Source organism: Phocoena phocoena, chromosome 8 (genome assembly GCF_963924675.1).
Source record: "Phocoena phocoena chromosome 8, mPhoPho1.1, whole genome shotgun sequence".
NCBI classification, from domain to species: Eukaryota; Metazoa; Chordata; class Mammalia; order Artiodactyla; family Phocoenidae; genus Phocoena; species Phocoena phocoena.
Window position 1 is genome coordinate 59029996 of NC_089226.1, and position 21164 is coordinate 59051159.

The 21164-nt window shown below is 52.4% G+C and overlaps 1 protein-coding gene across 1 annotated transcript; it reads right to left on the reverse strand.

The window, feature by feature from the left end:
* Window positions 1–1697: 1697 nt before the first annotated feature.
* On the reverse strand, window positions 1698–4487 carry P2RY6 (pyrimidinergic receptor P2Y6). The gene is made up of 3 exons (XM_065882751.1): window positions 4423–4487; window positions 3759–3820; window positions 1698–3075 (listed from the first exon to the last, which is right to left on the reverse strand). Exon 3 carries the CDS (start codon window positions 3039–3041, stop codon window positions 2055–2057), a length of 987 nt encoding a protein of 328 aa, XP_065738823.1. The 5' UTR covers window positions 3042–3075; window positions 3759–3820; window positions 4423–4487; the 3' UTR covers window positions 1698–2054.
* Window positions 4488–21164: the final 16677 nt, after the last annotated feature.

Sequence of the window (21164 nt, forward strand, 5' to 3'; positions counted from 1 at the left end):
GCTGCACCGCTCCTTCCCCCAGGAAGTCTTCCGCAACCCCTTTGGTCCCTCCTGCCCCTCACTGCACTCCACCCCTGTCTGTATCGTCTCTGTCCCCATGCCAGCAAGCAGACCTTCCCAGAGTAAGCCCCCCACCCCTGCCCTGCCCTGCCCCTCTATCACTGAGAGTGCTCTGGGTTAAAGTGAGAAGGGAGAAGGGCGGTGGGGAAGAGGAAAAGAACAAAAGGAGGAGGAAGGGAAGGAGGAATTCAAGCCCCCCCAAATGGTGCTTGGAATCCCTCCCTGGTCCTGGCATGTAATAAATGATTTTTTCCTTCTTATAGGAACAGATGGGGCTCATGGATTATGGCTCTTATTCTCAAAAAAGTGTGCTGAATTTTTTTTTTCTTAAAAGACTAGCTGCCTCCTAGCTAAAGGAGGAAGAAAAACCCTTGCAATCTCCCCTGCTTAAAGCTCCTTGTTTAGAAACCTCCTATGCCTATTCCTAGAGACAGACCCTAGAGGAACTTGTGTGAGCAAAAGGCGAAACCATTATAACAGTAACATTCATTGCATGCCTACTATGTTCCAGGCGTTGTTCTAAGTGCTTTGCACATATTAGTTAATTTAATCCTCACAACAACTTTACAAAATAGGTACCATTATTACTCCCACTTTACAGTTATGGAAGTTAAGGTATGAAGAGGTTAAATAACTTCCCCAGAGTAACACAGCTAGAAATGATAGACCCAGGATACACACCCAGGTGAACTGGCTCTGGGGTCTGAACCCTTTATGCTATTCTGCCTTGCAAGGGAAGCTGGGAATGGAATTTATCTGCGGCCCACAATTTCCACTCTTGGAAAAGTAACCAAGGGGTCACAGTTCTTGGCATCCTGCTGGGACAGTCATCTGGGACTCGCTGCCACGCTCAGCCTGGGCTGTTAGCGGAGGCCCTCTGCCTTCTGCTCCCCCATCTCTTACTCCCCCGTGACAGGCAGCTGAAGAGCCTGGTCTCAGATGCAAGATGGGTAACACCTGGACTGCTTGGCACAGCATTGCACTATATGGGGACTAAGAACTAGTCTGTCTTCTGATGTCCCCACACATCTACCTCACTGTGACCCAAAGAATCAAACTGCCTTCTGTCCAAAGCTCTCCAGCAAGGACACTTTCAATGGATTCCCAAGATGGGCTGGGGCCTGGTTTTCCCCCTTCCTCTACCAGCTGCAAGCACACCTCAGACACTACTGTGGAGTTTAACTCCTGCAGAGCCCTCCTCTAAAGGTCCCCTTGGCTGAAGAGCCTTGGAGATTAGGCAGGGCTAAAAGAAAAATGCTGAAGAAGTTGTACAGTCCTTCCCCTCCCTGCCTTGTCCCTCTGCCCTTTCCTCTCTCCGCTCTAACCTTCTAAGGTGGAAGACTCCCTTTGCCATGGCTGGTTCTGCCAGTGCTGGGTCTGTGTGGCATACTAGCAGCCATGGGCTGGTCACATTGTTCCACAGGAGGAAAACTGAGATCTGGGAGGAGGGAACAAGAAATGGAGGAGTAGTGAGCGGGGGTGGGGCGGGAGTGTGTGGAGATGAGGACAAGGAGCAGAGAGGACCAAATGAATGAATGGAACACAGCACATCCCCCAGAGATCTCATATTCATCCCTCAAAACCCAGCTCAAATGGCCCTTCCCAGAAGCTCTCACTTACCCCTCCCATCTTCTCTTACTCCCTTTATTGGTGACTCCAAAGTATGCAGCATACTCCTCAGTTACAGTACATGTCATACTATATTTTTGTGAGCAGCTTAACTCTCTCCCCAACTCTCCATGGCTTCTTGAGACCTTCCGGAGAACCAGGCTCAGGCTTGTCTCTCTCTGTACCCACAGGGCCTGGTTCAGAAAAAGGGCTTAATAAATAGTTGCTGGTGAAGTTTTGGGGTCGGGGAGGGGGTCTCACTCTATGCCCAGCTGAGCTAAGCTCTAATTCTCTGCATGGTTTGGGGCTGGTGGAGCTTTTGATGCCCCAGCCACAGTGGCAAACACAATGGTTGCCCAGACCCCACGTGTCCTGCCCCAGTGGACTCAGCGACCCTGTCGCTGCCACTTAGCTGTGAGTTTCTGTAGCAGCTCATGTGGCCGCCGGCGGAACTTCTTCTGGGTAAAGTAGAAGAGGATGGGGTCCAGCACACTGTTGGCACTGGCGAAGGGCCGTGTGCCCTTGTAGGCAGCCGCGAAGGCCTCCAGCACAGGGCAGGGGAGGCCGGGCGTAGAGCGCACCGCCAGGTAGGCTGTTTTGGTGATGTGGAAAGGCAGGAAGCTGATGGCAAAGGCAGCTGCCACCACCACAGCCATGCGGGCTGCCTTGCTACGCCGCTCCTGGGCCACAGGCCCTGCTGGGCCGTCCTGGCGGCACAGACGACGGGCCAGGCAGCAGTAGCAGGCCAGCAGGGCAACAAAGGGCAGCAGGAAGCCAATGACTGTGAGGGCCATGCCATAGGGCATGTAGTGGGTGGCCAGGGCAGGTGGGCTCAGGTCATAGCAGACCGTGCGGTTACGCTGGATGCCTGTGGCTGCAAAGAGGGCTGTGGGCAGGCACTGGGTCGTCACGGCCAGCCATACAGCCCCACACACTAGCCAGGCAGCCCGGCGGCCCCCACGCTTGTGCCAGGGGGCCAGAGGGTGGCAGATGCCTAGGTAACGCTGGAAGCTGATGCAGGTAAGAAAGAGGATGCTGCCGTGTAGGTTGGCGTAGAAGAGGAAGCGGACCAGGCGGCAGGCGAGGTCTCCGAAGGGCCAGTGGTCACCTTGGGCATAGTTGTAGATGAGCAGGGGCAGGGAGCAGGCATACAGCAGGTCCGCCAGGGCCAAGTTCAGGGTGTACACGGCCGTGCGGGTCAGGGCCCGGCGGGATGTGCAAATCTGGGCAATGACGCAGGCGTTCAGTGGCAGGCCGGCTGCCAGCACCACCGAGTACACGGGCGGCAGCAGTAGCCGCTTGAAGTTCTCTTGGTAGACGCAGGTGGTGGGCGGCAAGCCCAGGGCCTGGCCTGTGTCATTGTCCCATTCCATGGCTGTTCAACTGGACTTCCTACATTCAGAGATGCTGGGGAAGCAACATACAATCTGTCAGCGGCCACACTCATTGACCACCCAGTAGGCCCCTGTCCCTCTCTGGGCCTTGATCTCCCCACGTGAACCATCTCTGATACTCACCACCCCACGGAAGCCCTCCACAGCCCTCACTTTAAGGAAACCTGGAATACGATAAAGCTCAAGCTTGGGAGAAATCCAATCCACTTTCTTGCTATAATATTCACTTCCTACCAACCTTCTTGGTGAATTTCTATTCATCCTTCAAAACCCTAGTCAAATGTCTCCTCTGTAAGTGAAGACTGACAGACTTTGGTTTGAATCCCAACTCTGCTACTTACTAGCTGTGTGAACTTGAGCGAGTGATATGATGTACCTTATCTGAGTCTCAGTTTTCCCATCTGAAAAATGGGGGATTGATGTAGCCGCCTGTCAGGATGCCATGAGGTTGGAGGCACTAAATCATGCTATGCAGGGCTTCCCTGGGCTCCCTGGAGTTTGGAGATTGTGGTCATGGTGGGCCTGCTTGTCTATCTCTTCCCCACAGACTGTGAAGCTCCTGAGGAGAAGTGCCAGGTCTGGTGCCTCTCTGTGTCTGAGAGCCCAAAATTGGGGCCTAGGGCAGGGAAGGCCCTGGTAATTAATTAATCAGCATGAGTAGAATGTCCACACTTCTGAGCTAAGGACAGTGCCCACCTCCTCAGCCTGGACTCCACCTTCCAAAGCCATGGTCATTCTTTTGGCTGCAGTCTTCCTATCTGTAGAATGGGGGAAGGAGGTGATTTAGGAGTTCCCTAAATCCTTCCACGGGACTTTTGGCTACAAAGGCGTGTCTGGCTGAGCCACTAGGGCCACAGCGCCCCCTGGTGGCAAGAGTGAAAACCACTTCCCCCGAAGGCAAATGGCAGAGGGACCAACCGACTCCACAGCTACTTTACAGAGAGGGAAATCCAGGCACAGTGAGGGGCACTGACCGCTCAATCTTAGTGAGTTAGAAGCAGAGCCAGAACCAGAACCCAACTGACTAAGAGGAGGCAACTTAGTGTGACCCATGGACATGAAGTATAGAGGTTATAAATCTAGCTTCAGAGCTAGGTAGGCCAGGTTCAAATGCTGGCTCCCCTACTTCTATGCTGTTCTACAAGGGGGAGGTTGCTTGCCTTTTCTGGGCCTGTGTCCTTATCAGTAAAACTGTCATAGACCTGATATTCAGTAGGTGCTTAATAAATGCCATGCCATGCCATTGTATCCTACACCTTATCTGTCCACTCATCCCTTCAAGCTAGGTTTTGGGGGAGCCAGGAGCACAAATGCCTCAAGAGTTTCCCTGGTGGGATCAGTCTGACTTATTGATACTCACCTCCCAACTGGCATTTCCATATTTACTGGTGTCCAGAGAGAATTCACAACTTAAATCCAATGGTCCTGGAAGCCTTTGGGATAGTGAGTCAAATCACCCCCTCTCCCTATTTTACAGATGGGAAAAACTGAGGCCCAGAAAAAAACATGAAGTCCTGCAAATGCACTCAGAAGGTGACAGAGGGTTGAAGCTGAGTAATAAGGGCTCTGGTCTAGATGCCCATGTTCAAATCCCAGCTCTGCTACATGTAAGCTGTGCGGCCTTAGGCCCGTTACCGAACCCCTATGCTCGGCTTCCACACCTATAAAAGGGGATAATATAGTACCTGCCTCATAGGGTTGTTGTGAGGATCAGTGCCTAGCACAGGGTAAGGTGAGCTATTCGTTTTTTCTTTTTTTAAATTGGAGTATAGTTGATTTACAATGTTGTGTTAGTTTCAGGGGTACAGCAAAGCGAATCAGTTGTACATATACATATATCCACTCTTTTTTTAGATTCTATTCCCATATAGGCCATTACAGAGTATTGAGTAGAGTTCCCTGTGCTATACAGTAGGTTCTTATTAGTTATCTATTTTACATGTAGTAGTGTGTATATGTCAATCCCAATCTCCCAATTTATTCCTCCCGTACCCCTTACCCCCTGGTACAAGGTGAGCTATTCTTAATGTGAATATACCTGCTAAATAAAGTTATGAGATTTTTAAAAGTTAATTAGAGCAAAACATAACTCCTCAAACTAATTTCTCCCAACTTAAGATTTGATTTTGATGAAAATAGTTTACCCAGATTCGGGGCAACTGCAAAATGATGATGTTTGGCTTCTCTAGTCTGTAACCCACATGCTACAACACCTTTAATTATCAAAGATTCTTCCCGGGGCTACAGTCCATGTGCTAGGAGTGCTGGGCACCCAGCTAAGCAGTTAAGCATGAGGTAGAGGCCAGAGGAGGAGGCACAGCAGTCCTCCCATTGTCACCAAGAAGCCAAGATTAGTATAGGCAAGAGGAAGTTCATTCATCTCTTCATTTGTTTGTTCCAGCCATTCTTTCATTCATGCATTCATTCTTTGTTTTCACACGCCAAACATTTAATGGGTACTCACTACTTGCTCATTGCATGTGGCATAGTGTACAGATGTAGATGTAGATAGATACATATACAGATATATGCATACACATACACATATTCATATACATATACATATGCTAGTCTGAGGGGGGAGACCAGTGTGAGCCACGGGATGGAAGAAACTTTTCAGAGGAGGATGAAAGATGGAGCAAGTCCCTGGTGGTTGAGGAAGATTTCCATGGATGGAGAGGGGTGTGAGGCCCCCGGGGGGGGGGCCCAGGTGAGGAGGAAGAGGGCGCAGGCAGGGCCTGAGAGGAGAGCAGCGTGCTAGGACAGAAGGTTATGGTGAGGATGGAGAGCAGGTGGAAGGAACTGTGCTGCGCCCCGCCTCTTTGGGGAGGTCTGTCGCCCTTGGACACCACCCCGAGAGAGAGCCCTCTGCCTCAGGCGACTGCAGTATCCAGGTGTTTTCTGCCTCGCACTCCCTGGCGAGAGTGGCCCTCTGGGAAGGAGGCAGGGGCTGCTCTAGGGGATCCAGGCAAGCCTTCAGGTCTGCTCCAGGAAAGGTCACACTGGCTGCCTGATCCACTCGCCTTCTGAGGACCTAGGAGTGGTGAGCTGTTCTCCCACTTCCCGGCAAGAGCTGCTCCCAGGGAGGGCTCGTGTCATCCCTGCCTCTGGGCAGCAGCTGACACTCCTTCGAGTTCTCACACCTGTCACTCACTCTTGGGCCCTGTGCCCTGGACCAGCTCAGACCCCAGCCTCTTCCTGGGCTCCAGCTGCTCTGCCTGCGGTGGAGGGCTTTCTAGCAGGTGGCTCTGACTACATCCCTCCCTGTATCCCTCTGCCCTTTGAAGAAAAGCTCAAACTCTTGTCCTGACAGTGAAGCTCCCTGCCGAGCCCTCCAGCCTCATCTGAAGTACCCCAGATGAAGTACTTCACTCTGCCCCTTCCTCGCTTGCTACACTGTTCTCAAGACACACGGCCATTCATGGCCAGAGATCCAGACTTCCTCTCGGGTTTCCCCATTTTTGCTGTTCCCATCACACAAAATGCCATTTAACCCATCTCTGTTTGTCAAAACCCTAAGTGTCCATCAAGCTCCAGATCTAATCTTACTTCTGTCTTTTCTGATCCCCCAGTTGGGTGGAGTCCCTTTCTCTCTGCCCACCTCCCAAATATGTGGACCTCCTTTAGGTCAGCGCTGGACCCAGCCTGCCTGCCCCCCTCCCCCACCCACCCTGGCCCACGGCCCCCGAGATGTGCCAACACTTACATGCAGCCTCCTGTCCCTGAAGCGCCTTGGCGGCCCCAAGTGTGTTAGGTCAAGGGGAGACCAGACATGCCCTGAGCCCAGGCTGTAACACCTCTGACAGGGCAGCTTCCTCTATTTCCTGGCAGGGCTGTCTCCGATTGAAATAGCCCCTGCGGGGGCCTCCCCCCGCCGCATCACCCTCAACACCAAAGCCTAGCGGAAACTGAATCTAAGGAGCGAGGAGGCAGAGAAAAGATCTCCTTCCTGGAAACATCCCCACCCCAGCAGACGAAAGCGGGTGATGAAGAGGCAGACAGAGGTGGGGGAGGACCAGAGGCTGCTCCTCTAAGGCCAGCCCCACAGACCCAGCAGCTTCCTTTCTCCTCAGCCCTCTCTCAGTCTATCCATCTATCAGATGGGTAGTTTGGTGATTAAAGAACTGTTGGTCTCTCTTTAGCTATAATACCCAGAGCCGTTTTCCTAGTCACTCCTCCATCCATCCCTCCTTTCTTCATCCACTCAGTAGCTCATTCACCGACCCATCCATTCTTCTCTGTGGCAATCCACTTATGCACTCACTTAGTTCAGCCACCTTCTCCCTCCCTCCTTCTCTCTCTTTTTTCCACAAGCGTGACCTTCCCACGTTTCCCCACTTAGCAGTCACTGTTTCCTTGGACACTGCAGGCCCAGAGCTCCCTGGGAGTGAGGGGCGTGGGTTGTGGGGATAGAGGTGATGCCTGAGAACTCATCTGGGTGCATTCTCCCTGCCTGTGCCAAGTCCTTCCCAGGCCCCTCTGCACCACCGCACCAGGACTCGGAGCTGTTAGGACAACCAGAGGAGGAGATGTGGCTCCTTGCTGTCCCAAGGGGGGCAGCTCCAGTGGTGGAGATAGTACTCAGGGGCTGACCTGGAGGAGGTGGGCTTTCATTTGGAGTAGCTGAGGCAAATAGGGACAGAATGGTACAGGAAAAGATCACTGCCCAGGGAGTTTGAGGCCCAGGTTCTTGTTCTACCTTGGTACCTACTCACTTTGTGACTCTGGACAAGCCCCTCCCCCTCTCTGACCCCCCTCAGTACAATGTGGTCATACTGGCCACCAGTATGTTGTGAGGGTGACCTGCCAAAGGGAGGGAGGACTCTTTTTACCTTGTAAGGTATAAGCACCGATCTCATCCCCAAACCCATTTTACAGGCAAGGGGATTGAGGAACCGAGGTGGGGCCAAAAGTTTGGAACAAACTGAGAAAATTCAGGTTTGAACTGCTGGTAAGCGCTTGGTCAGTTGTGCATGGATTGGTCACCTACTGCTTATTCAAGTCTGTGCTAGGAGGTCGCTTGTGCCTGCTGAGAGTGTGGACCTCCTGGTCTGATTTGCGCTGTGCTAGGGCTCAGGAGGGCAAGGAGGCCTGGCCTTCATCCCAGCAGCCAGTTCTCTGCTGGGTTCCCAGGACAACCTCCTGTGGTCACCCCCACCGGGGTGTCTGTCCCAAGAATGGGAGCAGGTCCGAGGACTTGCTGAAGAGGTCAGTCCCAGCATAGGGCTTGGGTCTCAGTTCCTGCCATCTGGATGGGGCCCTGAAGGGAGAGCTCAGGTCTTAGGGGTCATGGGTACACCTGGAAGGGCTCCTAGAGAAGGCATGTCTGCTGCTGGGCTTTAAAGGGCTGGGGTGACTTGGACACATAAAAAGAATGAGGAGGGCATCCCAGGCAGGAGGCACAGAAGTAGGGAATGAGTCTACCCTGTGTGAGAAATGAAGAATAAATATTGCAGCCAGAGCATGGGATGAGTTGTGCGAAGAGGGGACAAGATGGGAAGCCTGACGGGGGTGGCCTGTCATAAAACCTCAAGCAGAGCCCAGGTGCCACTGCTTTGCTCCCAAGCCTGCCAGGGCTCCCAGCCCAGCCTCAGCCTTCCCCACCAGGCTTTCCAGCCCTCGGACCTATCACATGCTGTTTCCTCTGCCTGGGATGCTCTCACTCACCTTCTCTAAATAATCTCACTTATCCTTCCTTGTAGTTTTCTAATCTGTAAAATGAGAGTGATCATTGGTACCCTACCACATAGGCTGTTGTAAGAATTAACTGAAACCATGTATGTGAGCGGCCCTGGTACACAATAAATACTCAATAAATGGTTTTTTGGTTTTTGGTTTTTGGTTTTTGCCGCACCGCGCGGCTTGCGGGATCAGGGATTGAACCTGGGCCCTTAGGCAGTGAAAGTGCAGAGTCTTAACCACTAGACAACCAGGGAATTCCCAGACATTTGTTAACTGAATGAATCAATTCCAGGCCCAGCTTTGGGCTCCCTCAGTCCACCCCAGCCTCCACTGATTTCTGAGTCCTCAGCACCAGGTGTCATTCACTTAAGTACCTTCCCTGTGCCCGATGTTTTATCTGCAGTTCTGGGCTGGTAGTGGGTGAGATTATTCTCTCCATTTTATCGAGGAAGGAAGGCTAGTGAGTTTCCCAAGGTGTGCAAGACTGGTGGCATTTCAACAAGGTCCTCCTCACTCTACAGCCACCTTCCCCATTGTTGCCCCAAAGTCCATGCTTAGATGGTCAAGCCAGAGAATTCCCCGGGGAGTATCTTCCCTGCACTCAGGGCCTTTGGCCATGAGATGGCGCCAGGAGATTGCCCAGGATGGCCAGCCTCGCGCCTTCAGACAGCAGCCCTAAGATGAGGGCTGGGGGCAGGTCTCCAGACCGCAGGGTCCTCCCCTCTGTGGCTGGCACTGAGCAACCTCAGGGATGGGTTTCCAACCTCAGTTCCTCCTGACCCACTCCCCAGCCTTTCTCCCATTTATGCCTGGATAAGCTCAAGCCTTGTTCTCAGATCCCTCACCTGGGCTCTCAGGAGCCACTGGGGACATTGGCAGGGCGTAGGGCCAGTGCTGAGCCCTATCTGGCTGAGGGAGAGGCCTGGGGAGTGTCTGCCTGACACCAAGCTTTCACCGCCCATCTCCACTCCAGGCACACCTTCAGCGGAAACACTGAAATCCCTCACCCCACAGAGAGGACAACCTCTGCCAATTCAGGACAATTCAGGCAACAGCGCATAGGGTTGGTTTCTGCCTATAGCAGAAGCAATTAAGTTTAGACATAAGGAAGAACTGATAGGGGTTGAAGCTCCTTGGGCTGCTTGGATCCTGTGGTCTCAGGATACCCCTTTAGATGACTTGGCAGCCTCACTCCATCCCAAATCCCGCCCCAAGGCCCTCTTATCTGGAAGGGATGAAGAGGCCTGACTACCAGAGGCAGCAGCTGGAAGTCTGAGCCATTGCCTGCCAGCTGGCCAGGAACCAGCTCAGACCAGGCTGGACATGGGAAGAGACCTCCTAACCTTGGCCTGACTGCCTTCTGGGTAACAAGACCTGGAAACCCCCTTGTCTGCCCCTTGCTTCTAAGCTTAGCAGCAAGGGCACAGGATGACAGAGATCAAGACCAGGCTTCCTTCCTCTGAGGAGTCAGACAGGCTGGGATGCATCACCAACTTGCTGTGTGACCCAGGGTGAGCCACCTACCCTCTCTGTGCCTGAGGTGCCACCAGATAAACGGCTAGATTCCTGAGACCAGTGCCTCCCAGGCACCCAGGGAACAGGGTGCCCCAGGGAGGCACCCAGGGAACTCCTGGAGGAGTTTTGGTCTCACCTGTGGTGTCAGGCTGGCCACTAAAGCAGGCAAACTTGGCAGTAGGAGGGCACAGGGAGACTTGATTTCTCTTTTCTTTTTCCACTTCCCCTTCTTGCCTCCTGCTCAACAGGAAGGAGTTCAAGCTGGAACTGAAACAGTCATTTTGAGTACAAGGAAGGGGAAGCTGCAGGCTTGGGGAATTTGGGGGTTGAGGCTGCAGAGCCTCCAGCCTCCAAGCCTACACACCATCACTCCCTTTTTTTAAAAACTTTTTGGCCGTGCTGCATGGCATATGGGATCTTAGTTCCCCAACCTGACCAGGGGTCGAACCTGCCAGTTTTTCTCTGGCCTCCACAGGTTGAGCAAAGAGGAAACTTGCATCTCCTGCAGCTCTACTATGCACAGGCCCCAGTTGCCCATCCGTGAGCTCATGTAATCCCCATCACAATCTGGACAGATGTTTTTATTGTGCAAAAATACTTCATATGGGGACTTCCCTGGTGGCGCAGTGGTTAAGCATCCACCTGCCAATGCAGGGGACACGGGTTCGAGCCCTGGTCCGGGAAGATCCCACATGCCGCGGGGCAACTAAGCCCGTGCACCACAACAACTGAGCCTGCGCTCTAGAGCCCGCGAGCCACAACTACTAAGTCCACATGCCACAACTACTGAAGCCCGCATGCCTAGAGCCCATGCTCTGCAACAAGAGAAGCAACCACAATGAGAAGCCCATGCACCGCAATGAAGAGCAGCCCCCACTTGCTGCAACTAGAGAAAGCCCGCGCACAGTGACAAAGACCCAGTGCAGCCAAAAATAAAAACAAAAAAGAAATAAATTTATTAAAAAAATATACTTCACATGTCATATCTCATTTACTCTTCACAGTTACAATTCCCACTTTGCAGATGAGGAAGTTGAGGCCTGGCAAAGTTAGCAAGAAGTTCTCTCTTAGGCATGTGTATAAGGAGGTCTGAGATCACGGTGACCTGGTGGGCACAGGGCTGAGAAGTCACAGGTCAGCCTCGGGGTGAGGAGCTGTGGGACAGAGCACAGGGTCCCAGAGAACAGCTGTGACAGGGCAGCCCCTGTCAGCAGGAGAGTCCATAATGGCCAGCTTTCCAAGTCCATGCCCATGGGGCTGTAGCAGCTCCCACCCAGGGTCCTGGGAGATCCCAGGATCTTTCAATAAACCCCCTTCCCTGGAGCTAGTGTGAGAGGGTTCCTTGCCTGGACCCTCAGGCTGTCCCATTTTTTAAGTCTCCCCATGGAGGTGTGCCATTTGGATCCCCCTTCAAGAAAGACCCTGCTGTTTAGCTGCAAGGAGTACAGTTGGCTGACAGCCTCCATTGGTGCCTTCAAAACCCGCCCATCCTCCCAGATAAACAGGCTCTAGTCCGCTGGGGAAGAGATGGCCTGGGTCCAGTTGTCTGTCCTGTCCTGCAGGCCATCATTGTTCCTCTGTCATTTCTCCCACCCAATTCCCAGACCCCCTTCATGATGATGGCCTCCCTTCCTTCCTCTCCTGGAGTCTTTTTTTTTTTTTTTTTTTAACTTTTTGGCCATGCTGCATGGCATATGGGATCTTAGTTTCCCGACCTGACCAGGGGTCGAACCTTCTCCCCCTGCAGTGGAAGCACGGAGTCTTAACCACCTGACCGCCAGGGAAGTTCCTCTCCTGGAGTCTTGAGGATCTGGGAGAGGTAGGCCTGTGGTGACCTAGGTCTGCCAATGAGACAAGAGTGGGCTCCTCAGGCCCTGTAACTAGCTCAGGGGTGGATGGGCAACCTTCACTGGGCGCCTCAAATTCTGGAGCTTTTGTTGGAACACTGGGAAGGAGACAGGTTTCCCACTGAGTTTGCAAAGCTGGTAGGATGTAAGTCTGGAGCTGCTGCAGCCAGGCTAACTGTCCTACGAACTGAAGATACTACCACCAGGGAGGAGACTGTCCAAAATAAAGCCAAGGGATGGCAGAGTTGAGAGGTGGGAACACGCAGGTTCCTGAGAACACCATTGAGCACCTGCTTCCGGCTGTACCTGAAGCTTTACCTTTCACTGGACTTTTTGAAGGTATGAGCTAACAAATTCCCTTTTGCCTCAATCTGTTTGGCCTAGGATTGTCACTTGAAATCAGGAGTCCTGCCTATAGTCCTGTGCCCCCATTCCTCCCCTTTCCTCTTTCAACAGCCCATCTTTACAGCTTTGGCCTCAGAACCCTAATATCCATGCAGTGGAGGCTGGAACTGGCAATGAACCTGGAGGTCACCAGCAGGGGGCAGGTAGGGACTGAGGGACTGTCAGGTCAAGCCTGGCTTCCATGGGGCAGCCAGAGAAGCTCCCCAATTCACTTTCCATGGGGAGAGCCCCTCTTCCATCAGCTTCCAGGGTAACCACTGTGTCATCCCAGTAGCTCCTGAGAAGGAAACTAGAAAGCTAGAAATCCAGGGTCTAGTCCTAGATCCATCACCCACTTGCTGTGTGATCCTGGGGCAGTCATTTCACCTCCACAAGCCTCATTTTTCTGAACAACTTCACTGCTACAGTTTCTTGGCTACCCAGCAAGTGCCATCCACTGAGTTAAATGCTTTTGCAGCAGGATCTCTTTCACTCCTAGCCCTGTGTGGTGGCCTGTTTATCCCCATTTTACAGACAAGGAAATGGGCTTCGAGAAGGCTGGTGTCTTGCCCAAGGTGACACAGTGAGTCAGTGGTGAGCCAGGACTAAGACATGGCTCTGAATAATGATAAAGTTCATGCTCAGGAAGAGAGATGACATTTCCCTACAGAAAAATTGAGGCCAGAGAGATCAGGAGCTTCCCCCAAGTACACAGTAAATCCACCATGCCACCCTGTGTCTTGGGAACACAGTGTCCTGAGACAGGACAAAGGAATGGGGACTGGGCGTCAGGGCAGAAAAGAACAGCCCAAGGGGCGATGTCAGCCAGACTCCCTCCCTTCTCTTTGTCAGGAATTTGGGACAAAGTCTACTTTCCCTTTGTGGTCCCAGAGACCAGCACAGGCTCCAGCTCCCAAGAGACACTGGGAAATGTTGAATGAGTGGACCCCGTCTGTAAAGATGAGCCTCAGGGCTCTGTCCTTGGTGCTGCCTGGCAAAATAAAATAAAATAAAGCAAATCAAATTTTTGGCTTGGCTGATGACATAGAATACGTGTCAGGGGGAATGAAGGTCATGGCTACAGGAATAGCACCTCTGAGACTTCTTGTGTCCCCCAGCCCCTGACCCCCAGGAAGGGCAGGCCACCAACACTGCCTGAGTGTTTACTGTGGATCATGGTCCTACCCATTTCACAGACAGACACTGAAGCCCCAAAGGTAGGCAACCATGTCCACAGCTCTCACAGGCAAGGTTTAGGTGCAGAGAAAATCTCAGAAGACCCCTCACTGCCCACAGAAGGCAGCCCTCTGCCTTCACCCTGCTCTGACCATCTCTGGTAGCTGAGCCCACCTGGCAGACACAAGAGACTCAACTGGACCCCAGAGCCCCGGGTCAATGACAAGGCTCTGAGATCTGGATCCTCAGGGCAGAGAGGCCTTAAGAGCATCTGACCCAGAGCTCTCCACAACCCCTCAGAGAAGGGAGGCTCCCTGAAGCCTCTTCGATACGCTTGTCTGGCCCCTGCTCACATATTTCCCATGACAGGGAGCTCACCCCTTCTCTCCCAGGCCACTGAATTCCACCTTGAGAAAGCTCAGTGAGACATATGCTTTGCCATACCAAGCCCTGAGAGCTGCCCCATCACTGCTTCTGTTCTGTAGTCCAACCTGCCTCTGGGGCCCCAGAACTTGGCTGCCCTCAACCCCCTAGGACATCCTGCAGAGACTGTCCCATTCATCAGCTGGTCTTCATTCCCATGAGCATGTCCAGTCATGTCCAGGCCCAGGGAACCTAGTAGCGGAGCCCAGAAACCAGGCATGAGGCCAGGAGGCCATAACCATTTCCAAACCTGAGGACAAAGCCCTTTTCCTCCGTCCTGTCTCATTCCCTGCTGGGGGCTGTGAGGGGGGCATGGCCTCTTCCCTCACCTTCAGATGTCAGCCATGTGGCACTGGGGCCCCCATGTGTGGCCAACCCAGTGTGGGAGGAGCAGCACTTTGTGGGCATCTGAGAGGTGGCCTGAGGGGAATAGATCAAAGTCAGGGCAGCTGCCAGGCTCAGGGTGTCATGTGGAGGGGTCAGCGGGTGGCACAGGGGGTCCTGCCACAGAGCACGTTTTTGTGTGTGGAGTGTGTATGAAAAACACAGGACAGACCTCATCCCCTTCAGGTGTTCACTCAAACAACATCTTCAGGGTGAGGCCCTCCCCCTCCACTCTAGTGAAAATTGCAACCTCCCAGTAGCACACACACGCCTCCGCCTCTGCTGTATTTTTCTCCTTAGCATGTATCATCTTTTTCTTTTCTTTCTTTCTTTTTTTTTTTTGAGACATCAATGGTTTATTGGACAGGGAAGCATATACCATATTTAAATGTATTATTTTATTTGTTTGCTTATTGTCTGCCTCCTCCCACCAGAACATAAACTCCACCACGGGCAGGGGTTTTCATGTTTTCTTCACTACTGCAACCCCAATGCCTAGGATGGTGCCTGACACATAGTAGGTACTCTATAAAGTATTTGTTGGATGGATGGATGGATGGATGGATGGATGGATGGATGGATGGATAGATGGATGGATGGATGGATGGATGGATGGATGGATGGATGGATGAATTTCTAGGGGTAGCTCGAGAACAGAGAAGATATAGGGACAGAAATCTGACTGGGGGCATAGGAGACTTGGCTCAAGGCTGTGTTTTATCACAAGCTGCAGTTGGTACTTGCAACATGTGCTTATTGGAGATTAGGGGCCGATAGAGACCTGTGGGGCTGCCTCTAACTGGCTGTGTGTGTGAGATTCAGGCTGTGAGCAGTCCCATCTGAGAAGGGTGAACAGGACATGGCCTGGTGGGCCTGGACTGCCTGCCTCTCCCTCCTGCCCTGTCCAAGGTCTCCATCTCCCCAAACCCCTACACTGGCCCTGCTTTCCCCCAAGAGCCTCCAGCCTCCAAGCCTGCACACCATCACTCCCTTTGCGCCAGGGCCTCTGATTTGGAGGCCTCCAGCACCCTGGGCCAGCATCTTCTTGGCCCTTCTCCCTTCCTTTGCCAGCCTGGACCTCTACCCCAGGACCCCAGACTCCTGAGAACACAGCTCATCCATTTGTAGCCCTCATTCCTGGTACCAGCAGCCTGCTCAGCCCTGCACTACAGAGCTGAGTGTGGATGGAGGAACGTAACTCAGCCCAGGGCCCTGAGGCCCCACAAGCTGGTTGCCACCCCACTTGGCTGGGCTCCCAAACTTTCACCTGTCCCAGAGCGGCCTCTCTCCCTTCTCGTCCAAGACTTTGCCCTATCTTTCTTGTCAGGCCTACCCTCAATCCCAAGAGCCCTCAACTCATACTTTAGAGCAAAGGAAGGCCTTTCCGAGGGGCCCCCCTTCAACTTCCTGGCCATCTAAATAAATCCAAGCCTGCTTCCCTCTCTCCTCACTCCTCCTATGCCTCAGGCCACCTCCTCCTGTGTGGATGCCCACCCCCTGCCAGCTCCACCCCTCAGCCCACAACACTTTCCATCCTCACCTCTCACCTTAGCAGCACCTCTTCCTTGACCCTGTGCCTCTCCAGCTGTGTCTTCTTCCTCCCTTCACAATCAAGCTTCTGAAAGAGTCCTTGCTGCTCTGCCTCTACTTCCTCCCTCCCTGCCCCCATTTCTCACACCCCTACCCGAGGGCAGGGTAGAGCAGGGAGTCTTCGGGCCCAGCTCAGGAGAGAGCGTTGGGCACCCTGTCCTTCTAGGTGAGGCTGGGAGCCTGTGACTGTCTGAGCTCCATCATAAGCAAATCTCAATCTCAGAAGTGACCTTGATGCAATAGACTTTTGGAAAAAAACAAGCCACTTCTGTTTGACATCGCCCCTGCTGAGGCTGGTGCAGGACTGGGGGAGGGGAGCCACCTCTGTGGCTTCCAGAAAAAGGCCTGGACTCTGCTGAGAATTTGGGGTGGAGCTCGGGATAGGCATGGCACCTCCAGAACATCTGTTTAGGTGGGAACTGGGTGATTCTGGAGGGGGTAGGTGAGAGGACTGATACCTCTGCATAGCTCATGATATTGGTTTGAGAAAACATCAATTGTCTGTATCACAGAATAGGATGGGCTGTCGATCATGGGGCAGGTGTGGGTGGGAGGCACAAAGCTCGCCCAACTATCCCCCAGCATCACTCCTGATCATACAAAATACGAGGATCCACTCCCGAATGGGTCTCTCCTCAGAGCTCCCTGGAAAACCCAGAATTCTTCAAGCCCATTAATTCTAATTCTCCAAGTCAGTCCCATACACTCTCTGCAACCTACCCCTACCCCTGGGTGGGGTCCAGGTCAGTGAGAGCCAAATGTCCATTCCTGGCATCCGCACCCCTCTGCCACCCATCACTGCTCCCTCTGCAGATCTTGGTACTTGGCAGACCTGGTTTCCACCCCGGCTCTGCAGCTTATAAACAGTGACTCTAGCTCTCTGAGCTTTAGTGTCCTTAATTATAAAATAGAGATAACCATACCCATCTCACAGTACTGTTGGGGCTCAAACGCAGGAATGATCTAGAACGCCCAGCCCAGACTCTGGTGCAAGCAGGTATTCACTCAGTGGGGCTTTTATTATCACTCATAATTTTATCATAGACCAGCTTAGAAATGGCCTCACTTTCCATCTTTGCTTATTTACCCACTCACTCACTCACTTATTCACTCATTCATTCATTTCCCATGCATTTGCAGGGAGCCTTAAAATGTGCAGGGACTTCACTGGGCTTTGGACCTTGTCCTTGAAAAGCCTCAGCTGGTGGGAAAGACAGATGAGGGGGTCTCTGGGAAGACAAAGGAGGCCCCTATTCTTGCCTGGGTTATCAAGGAAGGCTCCCTGGAGGAAGTGATTCTTTGATGGACTGTGGACGAAGAAGCGGAGGGTGCTGTTCCCCACAGAGAGACCTGCTAGAGATATGAGGGCACGGTTATCTGCAAGTGTTCGTGTTTGCAGGAGGTGAGGCAGAGAGGTCAACAGAGCTAGGTCCCAACAGGCCTCACTCAAATGCCAGGCTACAAATTTGGCCTCTGCATGGTGGGCGTCAGCCAAGGAGCCCTCGATGGTTTGTAAAGCAGGGCAGAGGGGTGAACAGAGTTGAGATTTAGGAGGTTCCTTGTGCTGCTGGATGGAGGATGGATTGGATGTGGTTAGAGTTCAGGTCAGAGACAGTAGCCTGAAGTGGCTGGGACAGGGAGGCTGCAGGGCCAGCTGGTGGTAGGGCCAAATCAGGGGCCTCGAATGCCTGGCTCACAGCAGCCTCCCACCCCTCCTCTGCACACCCCTCCACCAGCCTTGACAGCCATCATGCTAGAAAGACAGATTGGAGGGGTCAGGTTCTCAGAACACAGATGAAAATCCAAGGCCCAGAGCAGCTGAAAGCCTGGTCTACAGCCTTGTAGAGTCTACAGGGGTCTTCTACCCCTGAACCTGTTCCCAAGCCTGCTGCATTAGTCTGACCCTCCTCTCCAGGGGAAGCAAGGGTGTGGCTTTGGTAGATGGAGACTCAGAGGGGTCTGGAAGGATGACTTGTTCCAACTGCCTGGGCTGCGTAGGCCCTCCCGTCTCAGACTGGGGAGGGGGGCCTTAGAGCTTCCCGAGTTCTCTCCTCTCCTCCTTCACACCCATTTAGCAGCTGAGGAAACTGAGGCCCGGAGAAGAGAGGCATCCGGCTCCCGAGATAAACACAGCTTTCTGGGTCTTGGGATGGATGTCAGGTGTGGGAGACAGAATCCTTGGGTCCTAGCCTCAGCCCTGCTGCTGCGCAACTGGATTCATGATTCCTAAGGACTCAGCTGGTGAGGGTGGAATGCCTGCGGCACCAGCATCTGGCCCTGGGCCTGCCCTTGTGCCCAGCACCGTTCCCAAGGCGCTTCTCTTCCATTCCAGCCGCCGGAAGGCATGGCTGAGGAGGACAAAACAGGGAGGAACCATCTGTTCCCAGGAACTGAGGGTCTGGGCTGGTCCCTCCTTTGCCAGAGGAGCCCAGGCCCCACCCCGCCTGAGGGGACAAATGACCCATCAGCACAGCTCAGCCGAGCTGTGCCTCTGCCCCACAAGCTGTCCCAGGGTGGGCTTGGTAAGGATGCCCAGCTCTGGTCCCTGGCGCTTGCAGACTTGACCAAGCCCCCTCAGCGTCTGGCCTTGCACTTGTCCTGGACCCTACCCAGGGGAGGGGATGGACTGTGGGGAGGGTATGGGATGGCACGACAGAGACGGGGTTACTAACTGGTTAAAATGGTCAGTGCTCATCGCATTTCCCCGATGGGAAACCTGAGGCCCCACTTCAAATTAATTACCAAGCCCTGTTTGCTCTCCATCTTTACACCTGTCAGACTGTCCCCTCCTCTCATCCTGTGGTCCCTGCCTCAACCCAGTCAGCAGCCACTTCATGCTCTGTGTCTTCTATGCAGGCAGTGCATCCCCTTTCTGCAGTTAGAGAGGTCCTTGCTCAGCAAAAATCTAACTTCTTCACTCCCCTGCCTAAGCATTTTATGGCTTAGGGCAAGTCGGGGCCCTGATGACCCCTCTGTTCTCAGCACTAAGGCCTGCCCCTCACACACAACCCACTAGGCCCTGAGCTACTTTCACTTCCTGAGACCAGCTGTGCTCTCCTTTGCAGCCCAGTCAGTGCTGTTTTTGCCCCTGGATTGCCCTCTCCCCACACTGCAGCTGGCAGGCTCCTGCTGGGAACTCAATGGCACAGGAGACCCAGGTCCTGCCCTCAGGAGCTCAGCCTAGACAAGGGACGTGTATCTGAAGACCCACAATCTGAGGCAGACATCCTGCTCCAGAGCCCGGTGGGAGCCTAGACAGGGAGCGATGGTTCTGCAGGCAGGAAAGGCTCGGTAGAGGAGGTAGCAATGAAATGGCCAAGTGTGCACAGAGGCAAAGGTCATTTCAGGCAGAGAAAACAGCAAAGGCAGAGGCTGGATGAGGCACACTGAAGGATGGTGAACACAGCTGGAGCAGCCAGTATACCAGCAAATGTGGTCAGAAAAGAGGCTCAAACTTATAATAATAATGATACAAGCACTGAACCCTTACTGGGTGCCAGATATACAATACTCCATTTAATCCTCATAATGACCCTGTGAGATTAGACTGGTATTATCTTCATTTTATACCTCAAGTGGGGAAACCAAGGCACAGAGAGGTTAGCTGACTTGCCTGGGGTAGCACAGGTAGAAGGAATGGCTACTGGGCTATGAACCCAGGCAGTGTGGCTACAGAGTCTATATTCTTAGCTCCTACAGTAAGGGCTGGGGTAGGGAGGTTCTCAGGTGGCAGGGAAATCCAGCCCCTCCATTGCTCTGCTCAACCTGCCTGGGACCCAGCTTGCTTAGGCTCACCTGCTCACTAATCACAGGGTCCCATAAACATTGCCTCCTCCAGGAAGTCTTCAGGAACCAACTAAAAGGATTCTCTCTACTTCCAGTAGCCCCCATGGGAAATCTGAGATGAGGCATGTCCTTTCAAACACAGCCTCCCAACCCCAGCTGTCTATCAGATTCCTAGACCCCTTCTGGGGAGGAGTTTGCCTGTCAAGCATCTCTGCCTATAGGGAGCCCTGCCCTCCATCCCATGGTAATCTTGTTCATTCAAGGTGGACACCTGAGCCAGAGCTGATCAATCAGAGCACCCATCCAGACCCCTTACCAATGACTGGTTCGGGGGAACCAATTAGAGTCTACCCCAGGATTTTGGTGGAACCAGCATGAAAGTTTCTCTCCCAGGATTATTAGCCATGAGGGCCATGGAAGCCTGGTGCTTCTGGAAAGAACTTGGATGAGAATGTAGGAAGCCAGTAGAAAATCAGGAGAAATGATACAAAAAGAGAGACTGCTGATGGCATCACTGTAATTGCTGAATCTAACTATGTCTGATCTAGGTCTACTTTTGAATTTTCCTTTACATTCACTAACACCGTTCTTGCCCAAATTAGTTGCATTTGTTGTGTGCAATCAAAACAGACCTGACCAATATGACACCAAAAGCACAGGCAACAAAAGAAAAAATAAATTGGATTCCATCAAAACTAAAAACTTTTGAGTATCAAAGGACACCATCAACAGAGTAAAAAGGCAACCCACAGAACGGGAGAAAAATATTTGTAAATCACACATCTGATATGGGATTAATATCCAGAATATATAAAGAACTCTTACAACTCAACAACAACAAAGAAACCAATTCAAAAATTGGCAAAAGACTTGAATAGACACTCTCCAAAGAATATATCCAAATGGCTAATAGGCACAGGAAAAGATGCTCAACATCACTAATCGGTAGGGAAATGCAAACCAAAACTATCATGAGATACCACCTCACACTCATCGGGATGGCTATTATAAGAAAAAACATTAAATAACAAGTGTTGGTAAGGATGTGGAGATATTGGAACCCTTGCGCGTTGCTGCTGGGAATGTAAAATGGTGCAGTTGCTGTGAAAAACAGTATGGCAGTTCCTTACAAACAAAACAAACATAGAAATACTAAAAGATCCAGCAGCTTCACTTCTAGGTGAAAAGAATTGAAAGCAGAGACTCACACAGATATTTATATAAATGCCAATGTTCCTAACAGCATTATTTACAATAGCTTAAAGGTAGAAACAACCTAAGTGTCCATGGATGGAAGAATGGATAAACAAATGGT